Source organism: Cephus cinctus, unplaced genomic scaffold, assembly GCF_000341935.2.
Source record: "Cephus cinctus unplaced genomic scaffold, Ccin1 Ccin1_scaffold0318, whole genome shotgun sequence".
Classification (NCBI taxonomy): domain Eukaryota; kingdom Metazoa; phylum Arthropoda; class Insecta; order Hymenoptera; family Cephidae; genus Cephus; species Cephus cinctus.
The window spans coordinates 136951-158913 of NW_014333019.1; the positions used below are offsets into that span (position 1 = coordinate 136951).

Here is a 21963-nt window from a genome sequence, read left to right on the forward strand (position 1 = left end):
AGGAAAGTTAGAAATTTACTTGCATCTTTAGGACTTTCTTGCTGACTGGAGACGACGGAATGACAGGTGAGAGAGAGAGAGAGAGAGAGAGAGAGAGAGAGAGGAAAGTTAGAAATTTAGAACACGCGAGGAATGGAACTGTGGAAATATTCAGTGCTCGTAATGCTCTGGGCAAAAATGACGTTCTGAATTTTGTTTGAGGTTAAAAGAAGAAAAAGAATATTTGGCCAAGCACTCCTATCATTCCAGATATTTATTTTACGGCCAACTGAGAAAGTCCATTTATTGCTCGTTCATAACGGTGCGCCGTTTTACGATCTGATCGATATGCAAGAAAATATTGCTATGAATTTTTATGTAACAGGAAGGATGTGTTTTTATAAATAATATTTTGACACAGACGTCTGTAAATAATATTATTGTCTTTATATCTCACTGTTTACTGTTGTTGTCCTTGTAGGAGGGAACGTGTTGCAGTTTTGGTAAACGCTGAACGAAAATTATAGGCATTGAAAATTCTAAGGGTGCTAGATTTTGTCTTATAGGTATGAACGAAGAATTCATAGTATTGCGTCAAGTGTTTAGCAAATATTTAATAATGCTCATTCGTGCTGGAGTCATTGTGATAAGAATTACTGCGTGATTCGTTTTACGAATTTTTTCAGAAATTCAATTTGGTCGATAATTGTGTATGTACAAGGGCAGTCAGGTACACGTAGCATTTGATGATTTAACAAGTGATAGTTTTAGAGTTTATATGCTTTTGAAAAAAAAGATCTTATATACAAATTGCAATGCTGCATTGTACCAAGAAATAAAACTTTGCACATATTATCTTATGATTTTTTGGTTGGCTGCATCTACGTAATGCTACGTTTTGCACTGATTCAGTGAAGAACGGAATGCAAATATTTTACCCTAGTAAAAATCCTTTGTAAGTGTTACTATCACTTTTGTATAAAAAATTTGTATAAAAAATATTTTCTCACTGATACCAAATTAAAACTTTGTTTTGCGAATTAAACTTAAAAGATGTTAATGTCATTTTAATTTACTCTTAAACTGCCTATTTACAGTCTCTCGATTAATTGGCTGTAAAGATACATATTTTTTTTTCTTCGGAAAACAGTAATTTACAAGCAAACAGTTGCATTACGAGGCACTTTTAAATTATAGTATAGAATTTCAACATGCCTTTTATGTATATTTGCATTGAGATGGAATTGAATAATGTTCTAAAAAAAAGTGGCCCGTGTATTATTAAGTGAATTAATTGTTATACCAGTAATAAATTCGTTGACGATATATGGTTACGTTATAATGAATCACTTAACGATATTGATTCGCTTGCTAATTGCATTATGTCACAGCTGGTAGTTTACATTGAATATTAAAATTTAGATTTAAGCTCTGAACAACTTGACCGCCGTTTTTCCTCTACCCATTTGCCGACATTGCGCGTACATGTGTAACGGAGTGTAATCCAGCTTCGTTAGAGTAGTTGCGGTTAAATATGAATTAGATTTATCGCGCACGAAGGTATCTCAATTCTCGACGAGAATCAGCGAGACGCAAAGAAACGCGAGAATCACACCATGCATGTAATCGCTGAGTGTTCGGGTCGCGACTGCGCCACGCAAAGGAGACTTCATATGTGAGCGACGTACCCCACATACGCTACTATGGCTTCTTTAGTGGGGATAATTTTACGTGCGTACCTGTGTACATTTTTTTTTTAAATTCGTCTTAAAGCAGAGAGCTTTCGCGCAGCTCGGTTGATTTTTAAAAATTTGCTACATTTTCAAAGAAGTGGTAAATTATACTTCATTTTTTTTTGTATTCGCTCTCATTCAAAATATACACGATGCACCTCGTTACTTCAATTCGAAACACAAAAAAAGTAATTTTCAAAATTTTACGTCACTCCGTTATCGCTTCTAGTCAGAATTGGTATGAAGTAATTTGGTCAATTACATAAAGCCTGTTAAAGTAACTACAAAGGTTGACAATAAAGAAAATGAATATTGCGATTCTCTTAATTTTGTATTATTTCAGGCAATTGTAAACGTGACTTTAAGAATATGTGTCATACCTGTAAAAAAGTCGTAACTGACGAGGCGATAAGTACCTGTACGAGTTGACGTAGTTCTTCCGATAAGAAATGGACCGTGTGTATACCTTGCTGTTAATGTCTTGCATTTACCATCCAAGATAAGTGTAATCACTGGGTCGTGTGACTGAATCGAGAAAAGGTACAATTTTCGTTTTTTTTTAAGTCAAGAAATCATTCGACACTCCTTCGAAAAAGAGATTCATGGAATTGGGATCGAACTCTCTAATTTAAACACGATCGGTATTCCTCGCAACGGGACGCAAATACTTTTCGTCTCGGGTTGTATTTCGGCAATGCTTATAATACGGATCCTGATGAATCTCGGTCATCGAAATCCAGTTCGGTCTACGCACTGCTAGCTCAGCACGATTTCGCGAGAAAACGTTCATTATCCACATACAGGTAGCCAACGTGCGTTGTACACTGTTGGATAGAGTAGCTCGGAAATTGTAGAGATACCAACATATGTGTGTCACCTCATAAACCAGCTAAGATCATGAAGGGACCTAGACAAGTGGGAAAGTCAACGGCAGCTGCTCAATGGCGTATTAAATGAAAATCATCGGAATAGGTCAACGTCAATTGTAACGGCATTCGGTATGGAGCAGTGATTGTCAATTTTGTTTATTACATTATTAAAAAAAATTTATCGGTATAATCAAAGTAATATAATCTTTCCGGAATATTAGAAAAAATTATTATATTACAAAATTGTATGTTTCACGAAAGTGAATATTGGTCATTTCAAATAATATTCTAATCATGCTCTAATACGTCGTGTCTTAATGACCAATTTTCTCATCATTTTATGTATAAGCGTACAATAAAAATTGAGAAACCTGTTGTTCGGCGTTTTGTATTATACCTCAATATTAAGAAACGCCTTGAGGTTCGTATGACGTAGATATTATATTTGTTCGTCGTCACGAAGGAAGCCGCGTGTCAAGCGTCAATAGAAACGAGGATATATATATAATGAGTCTTATGTGCACGCAGCTGAACGCTGAAGTGACTAAGGAATCTCATAGAGACTAATGAAATCGCCACGCCTTTTACTCTTGTATTCTCGCTAAATATCCAACGCTCCTTAGCATAAATATATTTCGATGTTATTTATAATTACTGACCTATTGTTCAATAATCGTAGGGAATTACGCGTTTTGCTAGTCCACCTCCTACTCGTAAGGTTCTCCTGGGACCTTGTAGCAGAATAAACGGAAATAAGGTATACGAGTAATGATGCTGTGGATGCGCTACGAGATGACACGCTTTTGAGATAAATGCGTTCATCTTTTTATAAAGTAATGCAATTCACCTGAATAACACATTATATTTGCAGAACAATACATATTATACCTCTATGATGCAATACGTGGCTCATAGGAATAAATGTACTTTAAACCACTGAATGGGAGATATTAATGTCACTGGTGCAGTAATAACGATATTCTATTTTTTAATATGGATCTTGATGGACGAGATAATAATTTTTTTTTATTAAAATTCTTATTTTCAAGCATTCCCGTGATACTTGCAGTTTTCCTAGTTTTACGTACCGGTACTTGCTGGGCTGTAACGAATACCGTAATACTCGCGTGGGAAGACCTCGTAAATAAAATTACCCCTAACGACCAAAGATACGAATAATAATTGAAATTACGATTTCTAGGTCACTAATTACGTGAGTCTGGCTCGCGAGGACATTGCTGTAATCAATTGTACGAGTAGAAATAGAAGTTTGCACGTTGGACGCAGTGTCGAAGGCGATCCGATGTTTTCTGTTATTCGCGAGGGAAATTTAATAGCGACGTCGCCACGTGTTTACGTCAGACGTTTAAAGGTTGTATTGTACGCAGGATCTCTGGACGCTTATATAATTCATGCATCTGTTCTCGAGATTTACATTATTCACATAGGCGATGGGTTGACTTTGAGATCTCATCCCGTTGGTTATAGCACGTAATGTGCTTTAATAATGTGATTCAGTGTTATTTTGATGGCTTATATGAAAAATCGTGTATTACTGCTATGACGTCAAGACAATGTTGCCTCAGTATTAGCTCTTTGGGTTGACAGTGATGATATTACACGTATGATGCATATAGCCAGTTCACGAGTAAAATGAATTTTTGTTTGACAGGTCGAAAATATTGCAAATATTTAATAAGGTACACGTGGCTCTGCGAATAAAAATTGACGTTACGAACGTCACGCATGCGTATGATTTTGCAGTGAAATAAATATTTTTGCATTTTTTTTTCAGTGACATAAAACGCCACGTGTTTCGGATTTTTATTGCTATGGATCTGTCAAGTACAAAAGTGCATTTTACTCGCAGATCTACTATACGATGTACAAGTAATGTCATGTTATTAATAAACGTTAGAAAAGCGTTTGCATACTTACTTGTTATCGACAGCTGTAATGCCACTGCCAAACGAGCCAAGGCAGCAGCCAAATGCGCACTGTACTTTTCCAAAAGCTGATCATCTGTTAATACGCGTTGGTTAATTGGTTAGTATTGGATTATGGTTAATTGCTAGACATATACGACATGTAATAATGCTATTGCTCTGTTGACAGTCGGTATATACACATATAGTTTGATTCACATTGTTGAAGACAATAGCACCTGTACTTAAAAAAAAAAAGTAATTTATTTTTGACTCTTTTGTGTTCGCGTTAATACACAGTTACACTTGATTCCACGAGAGACAGTAGAGTACGCGAGAAAAAAAGACTTGCTCATTCGAAACATAAAAGAAAAAAGATAAAAGGTACCAGACGAATCTGCTGCGTGGCAAATCGAGTAAGGAGGATCGCGCACTCTTGAACTTGTAATTCGGTCAGGATTAGTAACGGCGGTTAAATGTCGTCTAGAAATCGCGAACGGGAAGACGGTTTTTCTTTAATACCGACAGGACGAGACATCGGACTGAGAAGAGTAAAATGTTGCATTACCAATTACAGATAAAAATTATCTGGACAGCCATTACGTAGATACGTCTCTCCATTCTTGTATTATCTTTCTATTTCATCTTTATTCTCGTATCATTCGTGAGCGCCTTTCGTTCTTCCCTCTGTCCTTTTGTTATATCTCGCGAATTTCCCAGAAGTCGTTACAGGGGCATGACCGAAATCAATATATACGTATAAGAATTCTCCGTGTATTCCAGGTAGAAAAAAAAGTACATTTACGTTTCGCACGTCGAATAAACCCTAATGCAGCATCCTTACGGTCCGTCGAATTTCATAGTTGAATACGTTTCTTTTACTACTTCGCTTTATTAACATTTACCATTACCAGGTGGCACCACATTCCGTCAGGTTAAATCGCGCATAGAAACATGTTCCCGTATACACAGCCATTTCTTATAGATGTATGTAAATAATTGTCGTGACGTTGAACCGTAACGTGACATTATTTATGGTACAGTGAAATTACGAGTATTATTAACGACAAGAAGACGAAACAGAATTGAGTATAAGTCGTCTCGTTAAGTGTCGAAATTTAAATTTTTGTTACGAAGAATTTTTTTTCTCCATACTATTCACAATGGCGTTATTAAACCAGGCTTAGATTAATTTATCCACCACAGAAGAAGCACTCTATGACCCGGAAGCCTGAGGACCTCGAGAATGTCGATAGTCATTATAAATACGCAGCGGGTTCCTTTGGCAATTATATAATCGTCAAGTATCTACGTATATGTATATACATATATATGTATACTCATATATGTACTTACATGCTGGGTGATCGTAAAGCCGGTCGATAGCTGTCTCGTCGACGTTACCAACGAGACCTTCGACTATCTTCTCGACGAAGTCCCGTACAGTTTCCACCGTGTCCTCGTCTTCTTGACTCCCTGCCGCCAAGCCCAATGCTGGGCTAACACCCGCATGTTCCGCTCCTGAGGTAACAGCGAAACAACGATTAGTGAGCAGAAATAATTGTCATTGTAGGCAAATGTGATGTGGTCGTTGATAGGTAAAATTTGTGTACGGTACGAAATTATATTTGTTGACGATGACGATAAGGCACGAATAGTGTATGTAATATTTTTTTTTCGCGTAAGTTTATGAAAATTATTCATCATTGGCGCAATATGCAACCCGTTCGACTCGAAGTGAATTTACTGTTTGGCAAGTTTGTATGAATGCAGTGAAAAAACCTGTCGTCGAGTTTATCGTCAAGACGAATTAAGTTATCGTGTATCGTGCTGAGAGAGGCGTTTCTCAAGGCGGCAAACTGATTAAAGGTAACAATCGTACCTGGAATTTAATGAATCCGTGCCGGCTGCAATTGCGTGGGAATGCGTTCGTTAGAGACGTAACGTTTTCCAGAACTACTGAGAATTCGAAATTGCCGGCGATCCATTTCGTTATTTCATTTAACCGCGTTTATTGTAAAAGCTATATATATATATGGGATTTCCGAGTAATCTTATTCGCCAAGTGACGCCGGCGATTATTAAGATCATTATTACCTGATAATAATCATTCTCCTGTCACAGTGTGAAGCTTTCTCGTTTTCTCAGAGAGACTCAAAAATATAACAGTCCGTGACACACGGCACAGATTACTGGGACAGTCTACTTGCTCGTTAAGTTACTAATCACTCTTGGTTCTTTTAGGGAGAAAATTTTTTTTTTAAATTGCCAAAATTATTTTCGAAGCGAAGATTTAAATACGATTTTTTTTCAAATAACTTTCAATGTACGAGATTAGTCGTTGAAATATTTTTTTATTTTTACATGTAACAACTGCACTTCAATCGTATACGGTGTAATGCTTCTACTTATTATTTTATTAACGTCTCAGCTTTTCGCACACGTGTATACGCGCCACACCTACAGTTGCTCTATCGGCAAAGTCATTTCCCGTTTCGCACGATCATCCCGAGATCAAGGCACGCGTTCGCGAATGCACGCATCTTCGCACATGTATCCTAGCGCGTACGCGCACACGCACACCGGTTCACGTATAAGAGCGTTTAGATGGACGGGTGCGCGCGAGCATGCCCAACAAATAAACCGCGAGAAAGGGATCTTTACGGTATCCGATTGTATCCGTCTAGTCTATCTCAAGCGATGGAAACGGGATAGAAGTTGGTTTCGCCAAGATGCGAATAACGGAGCGAGAGAAGAGAGCTACCGGCAGGCCATGATGTTGCCCGGGTGAGTACTGGAGCAGAACTGAGGTTCACCAACTCGGCCGAAGACGACGAGAGGACAGAAGAAGGTTCCCGTCCCGCTAAGACTAACCTAAGACCTACATTGCTAGGTGGTACCAAACGACTACGCACGTCGTGATTCTTTAACTATCTGGATTAATACCACGGCAACACGTTTCCGTATTTGAAGGTAGGCGACTTTTTTGTTCTTAAGCAAAATTTTCTTTTTTGCCCATTGCCCAGATACCCAATTTTACGTATCGTCGAAGGTTAAGTAGGGTCGAAGGACAGTTCGGTGTTAATTTGTAGAGAAATTGATTTGGTAAATATAGTTTCTAATTTCAAGGTTCGCGTTTATAACGTAATGACTTAGTGTTTGATAAGTATTTACAGTTTTGCTGATTTTTTTTTTCGTGGTACCGGTATAGTATGTACCGATTGGACGGGTCGAAGACATTGGTTAATGTATTAGGTCACTTTTGATATGTAACGGGAAGCTGTTTGTATTCTCTTTTCATGCATGGGCTGTGTCGATTAGAAATCGTTTGAATGGCAACGGGTGTGAGAAGCGTTAAAAATTTGAATATCCTGACGGCAGCGGGTAATTGCCATTTTGCTTCGTTTCCCAATGTTGCGAAACCGCGAATTCAACGTCTTCGATGCTTTAGGTGTTATTCCTATGTGGACGTGCGAGTTTTCGTCTGTGGAATCGCTCGATTGAGATGTTAGAATGAAAGGCACTATGCGAGTAGTACCAGCAACGCTTTCAGGAAATTGGTTCAGTACGGTTTAACAGTATTTCCCATAGTAGCGCGAAGTTTTCACTTACAGTGTTTATCGCATCGGCACAAATAACGCACTACTACTTTTCGAGACGGTAGCTATACTTTCTTAAATTGAAAAACCATGTATCCTATTTAAAAATACCATCCGGAACAGTAAATTTGAAAATGGAGAGTATTTCCGAAAAAGAATGTCAATTATTTATTTTTTCGATAAAATAAACCTAAATCATAATAAAAGCTAAGAATGAGAATCATGGACAAAAAAGAATTTATAAAACACAGTTTCGCTGTGTATGATAAAAAAGAGATTTTTCTCGATGTTTTTAGTGATTAAGGTAAACGTGAAACTTTACTTAAATATATACATATATCTTTCTATATAGCTACATTGAAAGTCTCTTAAAATTAGCTTTCGAGTACTTAAGAAAAATTTAATCGATCTGGTACCGTGTACTGCCGTGCCAATTTCTGTACCTCGACGCCATATTTAATTGATAATGGCAATTTAATGGCCGTCTGATAATGAAAAAAAATACCGAGCTCTTTGTAAAATTCAAACTTCTTGCAACTGACTTACACGAAATGTCACGTGTCCGAAAGGATAAACGTAACGGGTCAGCAATTCGGACAGTACAGATTTCAATGTCTTCAGGTCCATTATATTTCAATGTCGCATTACCGACACCACCATTTACTCCGGTATAGGTTTAACACGTCCGACTAAAGATCACGCACTTTCTTGGTTCGTTACAAGTACTTTTTGCTCGACTTCCTGATCTATATTAACAAATTGTGATGAGGACCAAAGCACCGTTATGGCTCTCAGAGCATTAGATTGCTTATTAAGATCGTGAATAACGAAATATTGTCCGACGATATATAAAATATATAAACGAATACACGTCTGAACCTTTAGAAAATTCATTTAAAGTAAAACTGTCCGCTGTGTATATTATTTGAAGTACAAAGTACGATTTTTATTTTTAGCACATGGTTTTTTCTTTAATCTCGTCATTTGTTTTATTCTCGTAAAATATCGTAGCCTCGTGTTACGTGGCAGGATAAATCAACGAGTAAATGACCATTTTGAAAAACGCCTCCAGTGAGTAGACATCCGTGTTAAAATTATGGTATGTAGACATACATATATGTATATAATTTATGTGAACGCGTTCCATTTACTGGCGGAGTCACCCTATAAATTGCACTAATATTCAAATTTCTAGAAAATCCAAACAGTCCAAGTCGACTAAAATGTTTCAGCTGTATTAAAATTTGAATAAAGTGAATCTCAAGTGAAAGTATGACAAAGTAATTATAAATGCCGCGTCTCCCTCGAATTAAGTAAAGTTCATTTACTTCTCGGCAACGCGCAACGGAATGGAAAATTGTCTAGCCAACCTTGATCGACTTTCTTTGATGATAATCGACAGCGTATCGACGCAATTGTAATTATGTTTATTTTTTATTATTAATTTATCTTACGTTTACGAATCTTGTTTCGCGATTTTGGCGCAAACTTTTATATAAATAATTAACGTGGACTGTGATTTTCTTAATTATCGCGTACTTAATGGACTTTCGACTTTAAGACAGTCTGAGTTATCCAGCGAATTGTCCAGACGTTCAACGCATCCATAAAGTTAAATCTGCTAATCGATTCCATTCTAGCGAACAACTATTGACTATGTATCCCTTGACTTGTGGTCGTATAAGGATTCCTCTCAGGGACTAATACTTTTCTACTCTATCTTCTTGGCACAGCCACAATGCCCGCTTAGTACACGTCGGAATGCAAGCGTGCAGCTCTTTGGCTTCCATAAAACGAATTATTCCTGCTGGCTTGCCAATGTTCGAATTCACTCTATACCCAAATTTGGCGCGGTCCTGTTTCTCAAGGTGGACCAGATTGTAGAACGGGCGGTAAAGCATTTGACGTGCCTCCTCGGAATATAGGATGAAAGGATACACGTAGGGCGCAGAAGAATTTTTCATTTTGTAAAAGAAAAAGTTAAGATGAGTAAAAACATGGCTACTACGAGTATACGTGTAATAACGTTACTGCCTTGTAAATAAAACGTTTCTCCTTTATTCACGCATAATCGCAGGATTGATGGTTGGAGAGAAACCGAAGAAAAGTTCGTTTATTTTACAGCTCAGAAACATAAGTTGTTCGCTAACATAATGCGAATGTCAATAAGAAAAATTTTTTAATGAAGAGACAATTTTTTTTTTATATTTGACTTCTCATTACTTTCACTGAGAATGTGCGCAATTTATGACATCCCAGTAATTTTTGCAGCCGATAAATACTTTCAGTTATGATATACGTATGGACAGTAATTTATGAGAATATTTTAACAGTATATAATATACTTAGAGAAATGGATTTTATTTTACCTACCTGCGACATGAACCTTGGATTTAGCCGTACTGAACTTATGCTCTAATTCGGCAATAGGAACGCCACCAAATAATTCGAACCACTTTTCGTTTCTTCTCAACCAAGATCTGTAACAGGATTTTTTTTTTAATAAAAAAAAAAGATCACACTCTTGTAGCCTGATTAAATAATTTCCATTAATTATCATCTGTTCTATAATCAAAGTGCAATTAAACGTCACGTATGACATATACATTGTTCCAAGTTTTAATGTCTGAGCACGTAAAAGACTTTCTGTCACGATATAATAAAAAAAAAACATATTACAATCTCAAAAACTACCGTGCATTTATCACGTAACAGCTGTCTTACAAAAGACCGCATTGTCATCGAGAATACATTGTCAGATAATTAAAACTGTACCTATACGAAGCTCCAATAATTTAGTATTAATTGCCATTAAAAATTGTCCCCGTTAATTGAGATTTGTAGATGTTCATAAAACGAGAAATATTAGTCAGTATCAGCTACACTACATATAAAAGTAATCATGCAAATGTTAACTCAGCCATGACGTTACAAGAAACACTCGTGCAATAACTACCTGGTAGTTGCTCAAATAGAACAACTTTTCTTAGGTTAGTTTATCGTAATTCATAGATAACCCGAGCATACGCACGATCAGTAAGCGTAGGTAAGAATTTAGTGCAAATGACTAAACAACGTTATAACGTGATTAAAGTGATATCTAAGAAAGCACAGAAATACAGACAAAGAACTAAATTTCTATGCAATATAATAGCTATATCAAATTTTGATGAATTACACTAGAAATCTGTCTAATCTTACTGCACTAAGCAGCTGTAATTATTGTATCAGTGTAATTCTAAGGTGTGTTATCTTCTACGAATATCACATCACAAATCAGCATATTACTGCAGCAACCTCCGCTGGTGGCAGAATAGACAGCGCCAGGCGTTGTCGGATGAGTCCCAACGCGTGCAACCTTTCCGACAAGAACGCGATCCACAATCTCCACAGACAACTCCGCGTCCAATGAAAAATGGTTTGAGACAACAGGCACACCGACTGTCGTCCAAGACAATTTTCTTGTCAGGTTTTTCATTCGATTCCGTAGATTTTCTATAAAACAATAGAGCATAAATATGTTGAAAAAAATGAAAAAAAAAAAAATAGTAATACATAGTACAAGACCAAGTGTATATTTGAGGTATAGAACGACGTAACAAATCATACCAGTTAAGTTACTGTAAATTTATTGGTACTACCAAGCATGTTTTGAATATCATTACAATTACAGATTGTTCAAGCATATCCGTCAGATGTCGCATAGTGAGAAACATGGCGCTGAATTCGTTCGCGTTTCCCATTACTAAATTGGCTACTGTACAGTTATCTATTGTTTATGTTTAGTCTTTGTATAGCATAATGTTACGGGCTTTTGACGTATTAGATAATAAATAAGTTATTCTAGAAGCGTTATGCTCCTTGCAACGGCTTATATTCAGGTACCACATACGTGTCTATATGTATGCTGCTTATAAATGTCTTGAGTACTTATATGTAAATTATAATCATTAAATAAAAGTACAATGAGTCATTGCTGCCTGATTGTTTTTTTTAACGTGCAAAAATTGCGTCGTAAATGGAGGCATTTAAATATAAACTGTCGTGCCAGCCGTTGAGATTTTCATTAATTCTCTTCTAGTCGTCACGATCAAAGAATATGGCCGCTGCTCCTCTCCCGACGTGACTATCCTGGTTCTGCTCCATATCCGATGTCACCACCTTCACCACAATCACTTCGATTGTGATTAAAAGGAAAAGGACCATAAAGGTCGCCATGTTGTATCTTTCCTGTCCCGTGATGACTCTGTCGCCTTCCAGTAAAAGGGTTGACACGAAACTCGTGACGAAAGTCAACATTTTGTAATTAAGGATTCTATATTAATCAGATTTTAACGGAGATCAAATTATACCTGTTCACGTATATGGACAGTCAGTTACATAAATTACTTTTTAACTTCAACTTGCTGTCGAGTACTGGATAAACTTTCTAATTAATTTCTTACGTAATATGCAATTACATTAATTCGTTCCTTGTGGGAAACGTATTATTTATAAACTCTTAGTTAGGCACTTTATTGATTATTGTTATTGGCAATAATTTAAAAATTTTTTATATTATGATTTATTACTCTGCATTTCTTGATTGTTATCTCATTCATACGCAAGTTAGGCGCGCAAGGAATCACCTTCACGTACATATGTCACAGGTTACTTCAAATTTATAATGCAAATTCCTTTTTATTTGGTTATATGATGCGTCCAGTGAAATTTCAATGGCTGCTTCGCTCATAGCCAAGAGCACCTTTATTAACGCGTCGATCAACTAACAGAGATCGTGATTCGTACGAGGTTTTACACGATGTGTATTAATCATACGTATACCCAACGATAAGACTATCTCCTGTTCATGTTTGACAATGAGTTCACAAGCCTCGACTGACAACCTTGTTTACAGGTCGAGCACTCTGGATGTATATTTCATGAAAAATATGATAACTAATATCCGATCGGTTTTACAGATATTGAATATTAGAACAGATTTTTATTGTCAGTCGTTTGTGCATAGTGGATTGATATCGTGGAATTACGAAGTAAATATATATTTTTTTAAATTTCCACCTTTTATTCAATATCACGTGTTTTTTCACACACTATACTCGCAATGACACTGATTTAAAAAATATATTTCATATAGACTCTATGTGTTAATTACACCTGCTTTAGTGGGTCAACATAATCTGATTGGTCCAGCCCATAATTTCTTTTTTGTTTGTTAATTTAATCTTTGATCGATTTATTTTAGGTTAGACACTGTATGCAAAACATTTTTTTAGTTCGTTTTAATCCCACTTTAATGATCATTCTTTAGCTCGTATTAGTTTTCCAATTTCTTGTTTGTTGTAAGCAAAAATCATTAAGCGGATACCTAATGATTAACTGAATTGTGTCTCTCGTGCACGTAACTTAACAGCAGCCAGGAACGCGTGGTCAGATCGTTGCTCTGTACCGGACTGTTGGTTTGAAAGTGACAGTGCACAAGCAAGGGAAACTCAGCGCGCGAAGTTTTCATGGTAGGAGTTCCTCTAGCATGCAATATAACGTGGTAGCTTGTGTTATAAAGTTGATTTCAAGTTGTGAACCGCTGGTCGCGATTAAATATTAACTTTCACTAGATTCGGGTCGGCTGCCGTCGAAATGCCAGAACGAAAATACTTGTTATTAATGTCGATTAAATATGCAAAAACGATAATATTTGGTCTCTTAAACAATTTACAGTGTTAATAACCTGACAATTATATCGCTCGTCGTATTTTATACTGGACAGTGCAACTGGGCCTTTTTATTGCATCTTATCTTCACACTGTATTCGTCATGACCTTTCTAAAGGTTCGTCACGACGAGTTGAAAGTTAACACGCGTATTCTACTTTGTGTTTTCTCTGATGTAAAAATTTAACGTGCTTTTATTTCTTTCGCTGGATTACGCGAAGTTTGATTCGCTTCATTTTGGGTCTGTTTTTTTACACAATTTCAGTAACGGTTAGTAACAGTTGTCTATTGACAGGCATTATTGAATTTACATCTGTATTAGAACAATATGCCTTTTCTGGTTCTTCCTTGTTAGTGGTCATAGATATTTCGTAATTTTATACATGCAATTATTGTTCCATTATGTAATAGATATGTAATTTCTTCTTTCTTTCTGTCTCTCCGGTAGTCGTTATGTAACACTTGCAGTTTAGCAACTTGTCACGTTATGGATACATTGAGTATACATTTAGCGATAGGTATATTTGATAGAATTAAATTAAATAAAAAATTCATAGATTTTGAATAATAATTTTTTATCGCAATTCCAATTGCAATCAACAACATGGCTTTATTAAAATGTTGCAATGCTTCTCATTGATCATTTTTATTTCTGACTGTATGATAATAATTGTTATAACGATTTACATTTCATTTTATTATATATCATTCAGTTATTCACGTGTCTTTTTGAAACCATACGACCGTGCATTGTAATTTGTCATTCACAGTCAGTGCTAATTCAACTTCAGTCACAATTAGTTATAACGTATAGTCATGCAACACAAAAATATCCAATAATAAAAATATATGCATATACGTAGAAATATACACGATTTGAGTATTTTTAATATGGATTGAAAATGTGGGTTCGACATATCCGGTCAACTTCCGGTGAGGTTTCGCTACGTATGGCATCGTTACGTCCAGCATAGTAGCTAACACGAGTTTACCGTGATTGCGATATACGAGTAATTAATAAATTTGTCCAAATAAATTATTGGTGATCCATCGATACAATTCCCATAGATATTTTCATGTAATTAGAAAACGATAAAATCTCTTACCGATTTTCCTGTTTTCTTCGACAGAGTATCGTACGAAGAAGTACAATTTTAATCAGCTTCTTCAACTCACTCGATTTCATTAAAATATTTTACAGATCACTTTCGCTATGATAAATATATCATAAAATATTTTTTTTTTAAATTACGATTTCACTTCTTTCTTCAGCATGTATCAGCATTGGAAGATTTTATTTAAAAAAATGTAAGTGCACTAGAATGTAACTATTTTTTGTTATGCTTGAGGTTACAGCTTTTTATCGCACCAACGCAGTTCAGGAACCGTCTGTCCAGTCGCTGCAACAACCGTTTCAACAATGATAGTTATTTGGCGTGGTTCAATTCCTTACCCCCTACATTTCATCCATTTCCGTTTTCCTTGTCCCACCTTCGGCGCCATTGTTTAATATGGTTCGGTACCAGCGTACCAACGTTCCGTAACGACGTTTTACCATTAGCGACCCCGAGGTTCCACTATGCATCCTAATTCCGAAAGCTATTGAACTCTGGATGATCGTACGCATGACCAAATCTCACGCACTTCCGGTTTCACTGGTACCACATGTGAATCATCTTCAGGTAAGGTTAACTGTATGTATATCTTCTTTGACGTCCATTCACATGTAACTGAACCACAGATTAATAAAACCGCAAATGCAACCAAACAGCATTACCTCATATGAGCAATGGTATCATCAACAATAATAAAAATTGCAACCTTTGACCTTATGCAGTATCGGACATTCAAAGGATACGCTGCGAGCATGAAAACGTAACTGATTTAATACGCATTCACCTTGCGAGCCACTTAGAGTGTAAAATGCAAATTGTTGCTAATTTTAACGGAACTCCATTTATTCTCACGTGTGTCTTTGTAAATATGTCGAAGGAAAGTTGTTTGTATGCTTTTTAGGAACGTCAGGATATTCTAGAAGCGAAGTAATCACTTTTACGAAACTCTTTTCTTAATCATATTTCAATTGAGTTTATTACTCACGAATGATCAATGCAGGTTGCCGTGCGAATATCTACTAAGAGAAATTCGCGAAAATAAGCGAAGTCTTTTATCGTCATGTTTTCATTTTATTGTTCTCAGCTGTTGCAGCGCGCCCGTAACATTTGGATGATCTCGTGAGAGGCAAATGATTTTTTTTTTAAGTAGGTCGACTGCACCAGGAGACAATGCGTTCTCGTTATCTCAGACCTAACGGACTGATAACAATCGCTACACCGGATTATTAACCGCATTAGAATTCACTTCGTGGGAATGTGAATTGTTAGCCCAGTTTCGTGAATAGCAGCAAGGCATGCCAAAGTAGCTAAACTCATGTTCCTTATAGAATAAGGTAAAAAAAGGTACTGTGAATTTTTCAATATTTTCATTAAAAAAAATGTTTCGAAAACTCATCTATTTATGGAAAATGATCGGCCATGCTTTTTATACTCTTTCTTATTAAAGTTTACGAAGAACGCCTGAATTGTGCAACCTTTGCTACTCAAAGACATAGCGCTGAGGTCGACTTAGCATTACTATGCTTACACGTTACATGTGTCAGAAACGTAGTATCCATACAGCACATCGTCATTACGATCTAACGAAGGTGTTGTTCAATCTTATGAAGATATTACTGCATTTTATATTACTATTATCTCACGAGTAAAATTTAATTGCAAAGGTGATTGTGCAAAGCGATATGCTAGACGGACTTCTCTTATCAGGTATGTCTTAGTTCATGGCTTAGCTGGCGATAAAAAAATCTCAACGTTCCCAGCCCGGGTTTATCGTCTTAACGATTATCAGAAGCGAAGCGAAGTTAGAAGTTTTTTTTAGGCGATGACACGTTAATAGAGTGACGGCAAATTTTTATTCTTAAAATTTTGATAGCGTTCATTACAATTATTTGTATTGATGTTGGTATTTGATAATTATAATTAGCATCCTACTGTCAACACGCATAACTTTTCTTAAAATATGTCAATAAACAACTATATTTATCTGATAACTCGATTTGTGGATCGTAAGAAACATTCGTTAAGTAACGAAGATCGAATATTGATTATTTCTAATTAGCCGGATTATTTTTAACCTATTAACGCGTCCTGTTTTTTTTTTATTGTGCGGGCATAGATCATATTAATTTTTTGTACTTTGACATCCCGATTAGATTACACGATATAAATATTCTAATTCGATTTTCACCATCCTTAAACTTTGCTCGATCTGGATGTATTTCACATAATCATATTTCTAATCAAATAAGGTTCACAGTACTGCGGTGGAGGTTCAGTAATTATCGTTTGTCATAATGGAATTAGGTGACCTTCGATACCATCCCAAGTAACGTAATCGATGTTACGGAAATTTGCGAAACGTCATGTCGCACTATTACGTATACGTCCTTGAATTTTTTTCTTGTGTTCTCGGCAAACTCAAGAAGCACCTATTATCGGTACTTACTGTTTCTAGAGTTCTAAATCATATTTTAAGTATCGAATATGTAAATACGTTTCCATTAGAACACTATAGCCTTGAAAATAGATTCGGTGTTATAATCCAATGAAAGTTTCATGATCTGTATTATTAAATTATATAACGTTAGCTATTCACTATATGATAATAGTATGCATGCTTATGGGTTTTTCCACAACTTTTCAAAGTTATGTACTCGGTACTATTTCGAATGGGCAAATTTTCTTTGCCACTCGCGCTTCTCTTGTTTCTTTATGCAAAATCTTTCGGGACTTTCAAGCACGTACATTGAGAAAAATCATTGATCACGATTTCTCACGGTGGACGCATTCTCTGAGAATCAGCAAGTAGTTGATCTAGTCCCGTGTCTATACCGAGTGAAACCAGTGAAACGTAACCCGTATGTAAAGAGAAGGCAGAGAGTGGCTGTGTGTTTTTCTTGTTCAAGTAAAAAAAGAAAAAAAGAAAGGAGAATAAAAAATAAAATAAAATCAGATTGTAACGTGACGTTGAATGCCGGCGGGCTTCAACGCCCAAAAATTCTTCAGGGCCATAGACCGGACTACTTTTCATTAAGATCATCACTATCATCCGTCTGTACCACGTTCTTTATATTGTTAGATTATAAAGTACGGTCCGCAAAATAGTTCAAAGATTCGAAAACGGGTTTTACTCAGGAATGCGTTCAGAGATTGGTTACTGTGTATCTTGTCTATGATTATATTTTATGACTGGATATGTTATCTTCGAGAGTGAAGTACGAACACGCTTGATAATATTTAAGAAAAATTTCATGCACGTTAATCAAGTGCAATAATATGGAATAATTGTTCGAGATAATATGAATCAAATAATCTTAACAACTAATTTGATTTTGATATATCAGATATTCCCTAGTAGAAATTCCATTATGAAAGTCAAGGGCTCGTCGAGGTCCTAGTCTGGCTCTGGACTAGTCTAGCTGGTATCTGGATAAGCCCTAGACTTATCAAATAAAATTTCTATTTGGGATTGTAGAAAGTTTTTATTTGTATTTTGTAAACCTGAGAGACTGATGTGAGTTATTATTTAATTAATAAACTTTTTCTTTATTATTAAAACAAGCAACGTTTGATTTTATGTGATAATTAAAGATAGATCGATAGATAGAAAATCGATAGATCGAATGGATAGATATTTGACACGGGATATATTTTTCAGTGTAATTAATTTCACTTTTTTTTTTTTATTCAGTACTAGTATTTTTTATTGACGTTACTCACCCTTTACGTAAACTGTGAATTAAGTAAAAACAAATCCCGGATATCACGCTGACTGCCGCTACACTTGTACCAGAAGTGAAAATCATTTTTCTTGAATTTTTTTTCTTTTGATTTTATACGAATAAAAATTATATTTTACTGTACGGTCACAGAACGAGGTTCATCCTGATGCTAACAGGTCCAGTCGGTATTTTTTAAATTCACAGTAAAAAGATATACTTTACTAATACTAGTTGCAGATGAAAAATAGATCTTTCTAATGATGTTAGATTCCTGGTTTGGAGACTACGCTAAACGACCACCATCCAGCCACAAGCGCCTTCACTGACTGCACAAAGATCTGTTTCTTGATGGCACGTTGAGATATCTGATACAGTACCGATAAAGATAACAGAAGAAAATAATAACTGAATTTTATCGACTAACGACGATGAGCACCAGTGAAGTATTTTAGCACCGTAATTAGGAAACACAAGTGGTAATTAAATGTATAGTGAATATTTATCGGATGGGATTCACGTTAAAAATTATATTATTTAGTACTGTATTTTTTTTTATTTTAAGATATCTTTATCAATTTATTTTTCTTAGCCACTTTATTCTAGATCGTTATCGCGTTCACTATGAAATATTCAAACTTTGAAAAATCATAATCCGTGATATTCCGCAATATTTTATTCTCTTCACAACACGTATTAATATATTACATTAACAATCGCCAAGCTTATCAGTCGTTGATGATATCTGATAACTACTACATATGATTCACAGTTCCAGTGAATCAAAAAGTATCTCAAAATTTTATACGAATTTCCACGGGGTGGATAATCGTACTGTATTTATCATCTCTGTCATGAAAAGGATAATTACAAAACAATTATAAAATTTCATATGCACAATTTTCACTTTCTGTATTTAAAATCCATTTTTATTAATTTAAAGTTTTACTTATAAAATTTTTTAATTCTCCTCCACTCTTTATACGTTATCGTTTAAGCGTAACTTGACAAACAAAATTGCGTTATCGTTAACTGAAATCCATAATCCTAAACACTCTGCACAAATGAACTTTTGTTATCAATGACTTTCACATTTTGAATTGATTAAACGAACAGCAAGATACACGAAGGATAACACAGCATCTTCCGAGATGTCGACTGTGGGCTCAATAAGATTCAACTGAACTAACCTTAAGTCCACCGGTCGTACTAACACACTTTCGTCCTACATAGCTGAACCACGTGTTACTACGGTGTACACTGTACCACTCTTACTTCGTCCTAACTGCGATTGGTTTACTTTGGTATGCACCGATGCATTTAAAAGAAAATGCAACCGGACCGTATGCAACCTAAGCTACGGAATTTAAAAATTCTTTTGAATTCTTTGACGACTCGATAAATGTTAATTTATTGATTAATATTATCAATAATCCATAATTTCATTGAATGATAAAGCACGTTATTAATAGTTTGTATCGATTAATCTATTGGAAAATAGTGACTATTGTATGACGTATAGTGACATAGCTTATCATCATAGATAAGGTTATTTCTTGACAATCTCTCTTGACTAGATTGATATATGTATATACATATATTAATATAATAATTGATAATTACTTACGACAGTCGTCCTTGTATATAATCCAAAATCTTTGCATCTCGTCGTAGAACTTCTAAAAGTATCTGACACTCCGCCGACGTGATACCTGAGCAAAATTGCAGATCACGTGTGAAACGAGTTTAATGTTAATTTTAAAGAAATCACATTGTTATATAATAACTTTGTTCACTGATAGAAGAGCAACGAGTAAAGAGGTTTGCTAGTCTAGTTTATCTTAAGATAAGTAAAGCGTTTACACGAAATCGTGGGAAAGTACTAGATTCCGCGGTATAGTGGTTTTTAAATGTTTTAAGATTCTACGTGAAATTAGTGTAGACGGGGAATCCCATTTTATTCTCATTAGGGATGAAACATGAGAACGGATGGTCGAGATAAATAAAAAAAATTGTGAATCACGTTACTTCAGTAAAAATCTCGAAAAATTGCAACAATAAAAGATGGTACTGGCCGCACATGAAGAATTTAGTAGGACGATACTCCTTGTGTCAGATAAGAATTTGTAGGGTTACGTAATTGGATATACGGTCCGTTCCAGAAAATGACTTTGAAACACATACGTTTATGCGTAATGTATAGTAGAAGTATCATGCCGAGCAAAGGTAGACGTGATAACATGTGACTAGTCTTACCCGTCTGATTTGTATTCATTTTCACAATACACAGTACATTGTCCTATTACTTTTATTGTTACACTGAAAATTTTTTAATTGTTCGTTCTAACTGGAACAGCAGATGATAGACAACTGGCAGCATTTTTGATAAACGATTGACACCATATCGCACGTAAAAAGAGGTATGTTGAATATATAACGAATTTCGTATTGAGATGGTTTGTGTAAATTCAAGTAGCGATGTTGCAGCTGGCTAAACATAACGCGCACGTAAGAATCCACAAGAAGAACGAGCATCGAGGTTGGGTTACATAAAATTATTGGTGTTGGTAAATGTGTCTTGGCCGTAGAATTTTCATTTATTTAAATTTATTAAATTTATATTTGAATATCCATCCAATTAAATAATTACCGTATACGAAACATAAGAGTTGGCTTTCATTTGAAATTTATCGGGTAGTAATTGTATAGCTGGTTAATGGGAACTAGTTATTTTAGTTTTATATATTTTATGTAAAATTATAATTTTAAAAAATTGTATACGGTAATGGGACATTTGATCAAGCGAAAAAGAAAGTGGTTAGAAAAAAGTTTTATTTCTGTGTATTGTGGTAATAGTCTTCCAGGCGCGTGGAATAGTAGCACAGCGCGCCACACAACTTTTTCGATGTGACGTTGATAATTCTTATTACTCGCTCGAGCATATATCGATTGAGCATAAACTGTAATGTCGTGTCCTCTGGTGAGAAAATAGCGAAGCATCTGAATATTGTTCTGACAATGATTCCGATAACCAGAGCGTCGTTTATGTATGACGGGTTATCGTTAATTACAACTCTTGATTACAATATTACTGACTGTGAGTGTTTTTAATTTAAAATAGTACTTCTGCATTTACAAATTTTTTAATGAATCTGTTTAACGGACAACTCTATTTTATTGTACAGAGTGACGAAGAGGCTAACAATTTGTTAACGCATGATCCTGATCATTGAGATGAACAATCGAGATAAAGTTACCGCGATAAGCGAATTTGGCATTTTGGAGTGTGGAGAATATACTGTGTTTATATTGT

The 21963-nt window shown here is 35.6% G+C and overlaps 1 protein-coding gene across 17 annotated transcripts in view; it reads right to left on the reverse strand.

Moving 5' to 3' along the window:
- LOC107266503 overlaps positions 1-20940 on the reverse strand; it is a 34384-nt gene extending 13444 nt beyond the window's left edge. For 3 of the 17 annotated variants that reach the window (XM_015737064.2, XM_015737063.2, XM_025083730.1), the window contains exon 1: positions 1283-1627. Coding sequence is in view for 9 of the 17 variants with exons in the window: in XM_015737051.1 (XP_015592537.1) it covers positions 4520-4603; positions 5863-6027; positions 10479-10585; positions 11394-11600; positions 20278-20362; positions 20907-20925 (667 nt within the window). In the remaining 8 variants the exon portion in view is untranslated. Of the gene's footprint in view, positions 1-436; positions 1170-1194; positions 1229-1282; positions 1628-4519; positions 4604-5862; positions 6028-6603; positions 7307-10478; positions 10586-11393; positions 11601-14922; positions 15018-18651; positions 18993-20277; positions 20363-20906 lie in introns of those variants that run through there. The other 14 variants (XM_025083733.1, XM_025083726.1, XM_025083735.1 and 11 more) reach the window with 12 other exon arrangements.
- Between the last annotated feature and the right edge of the window lie 1023 nt (positions 20941-21963).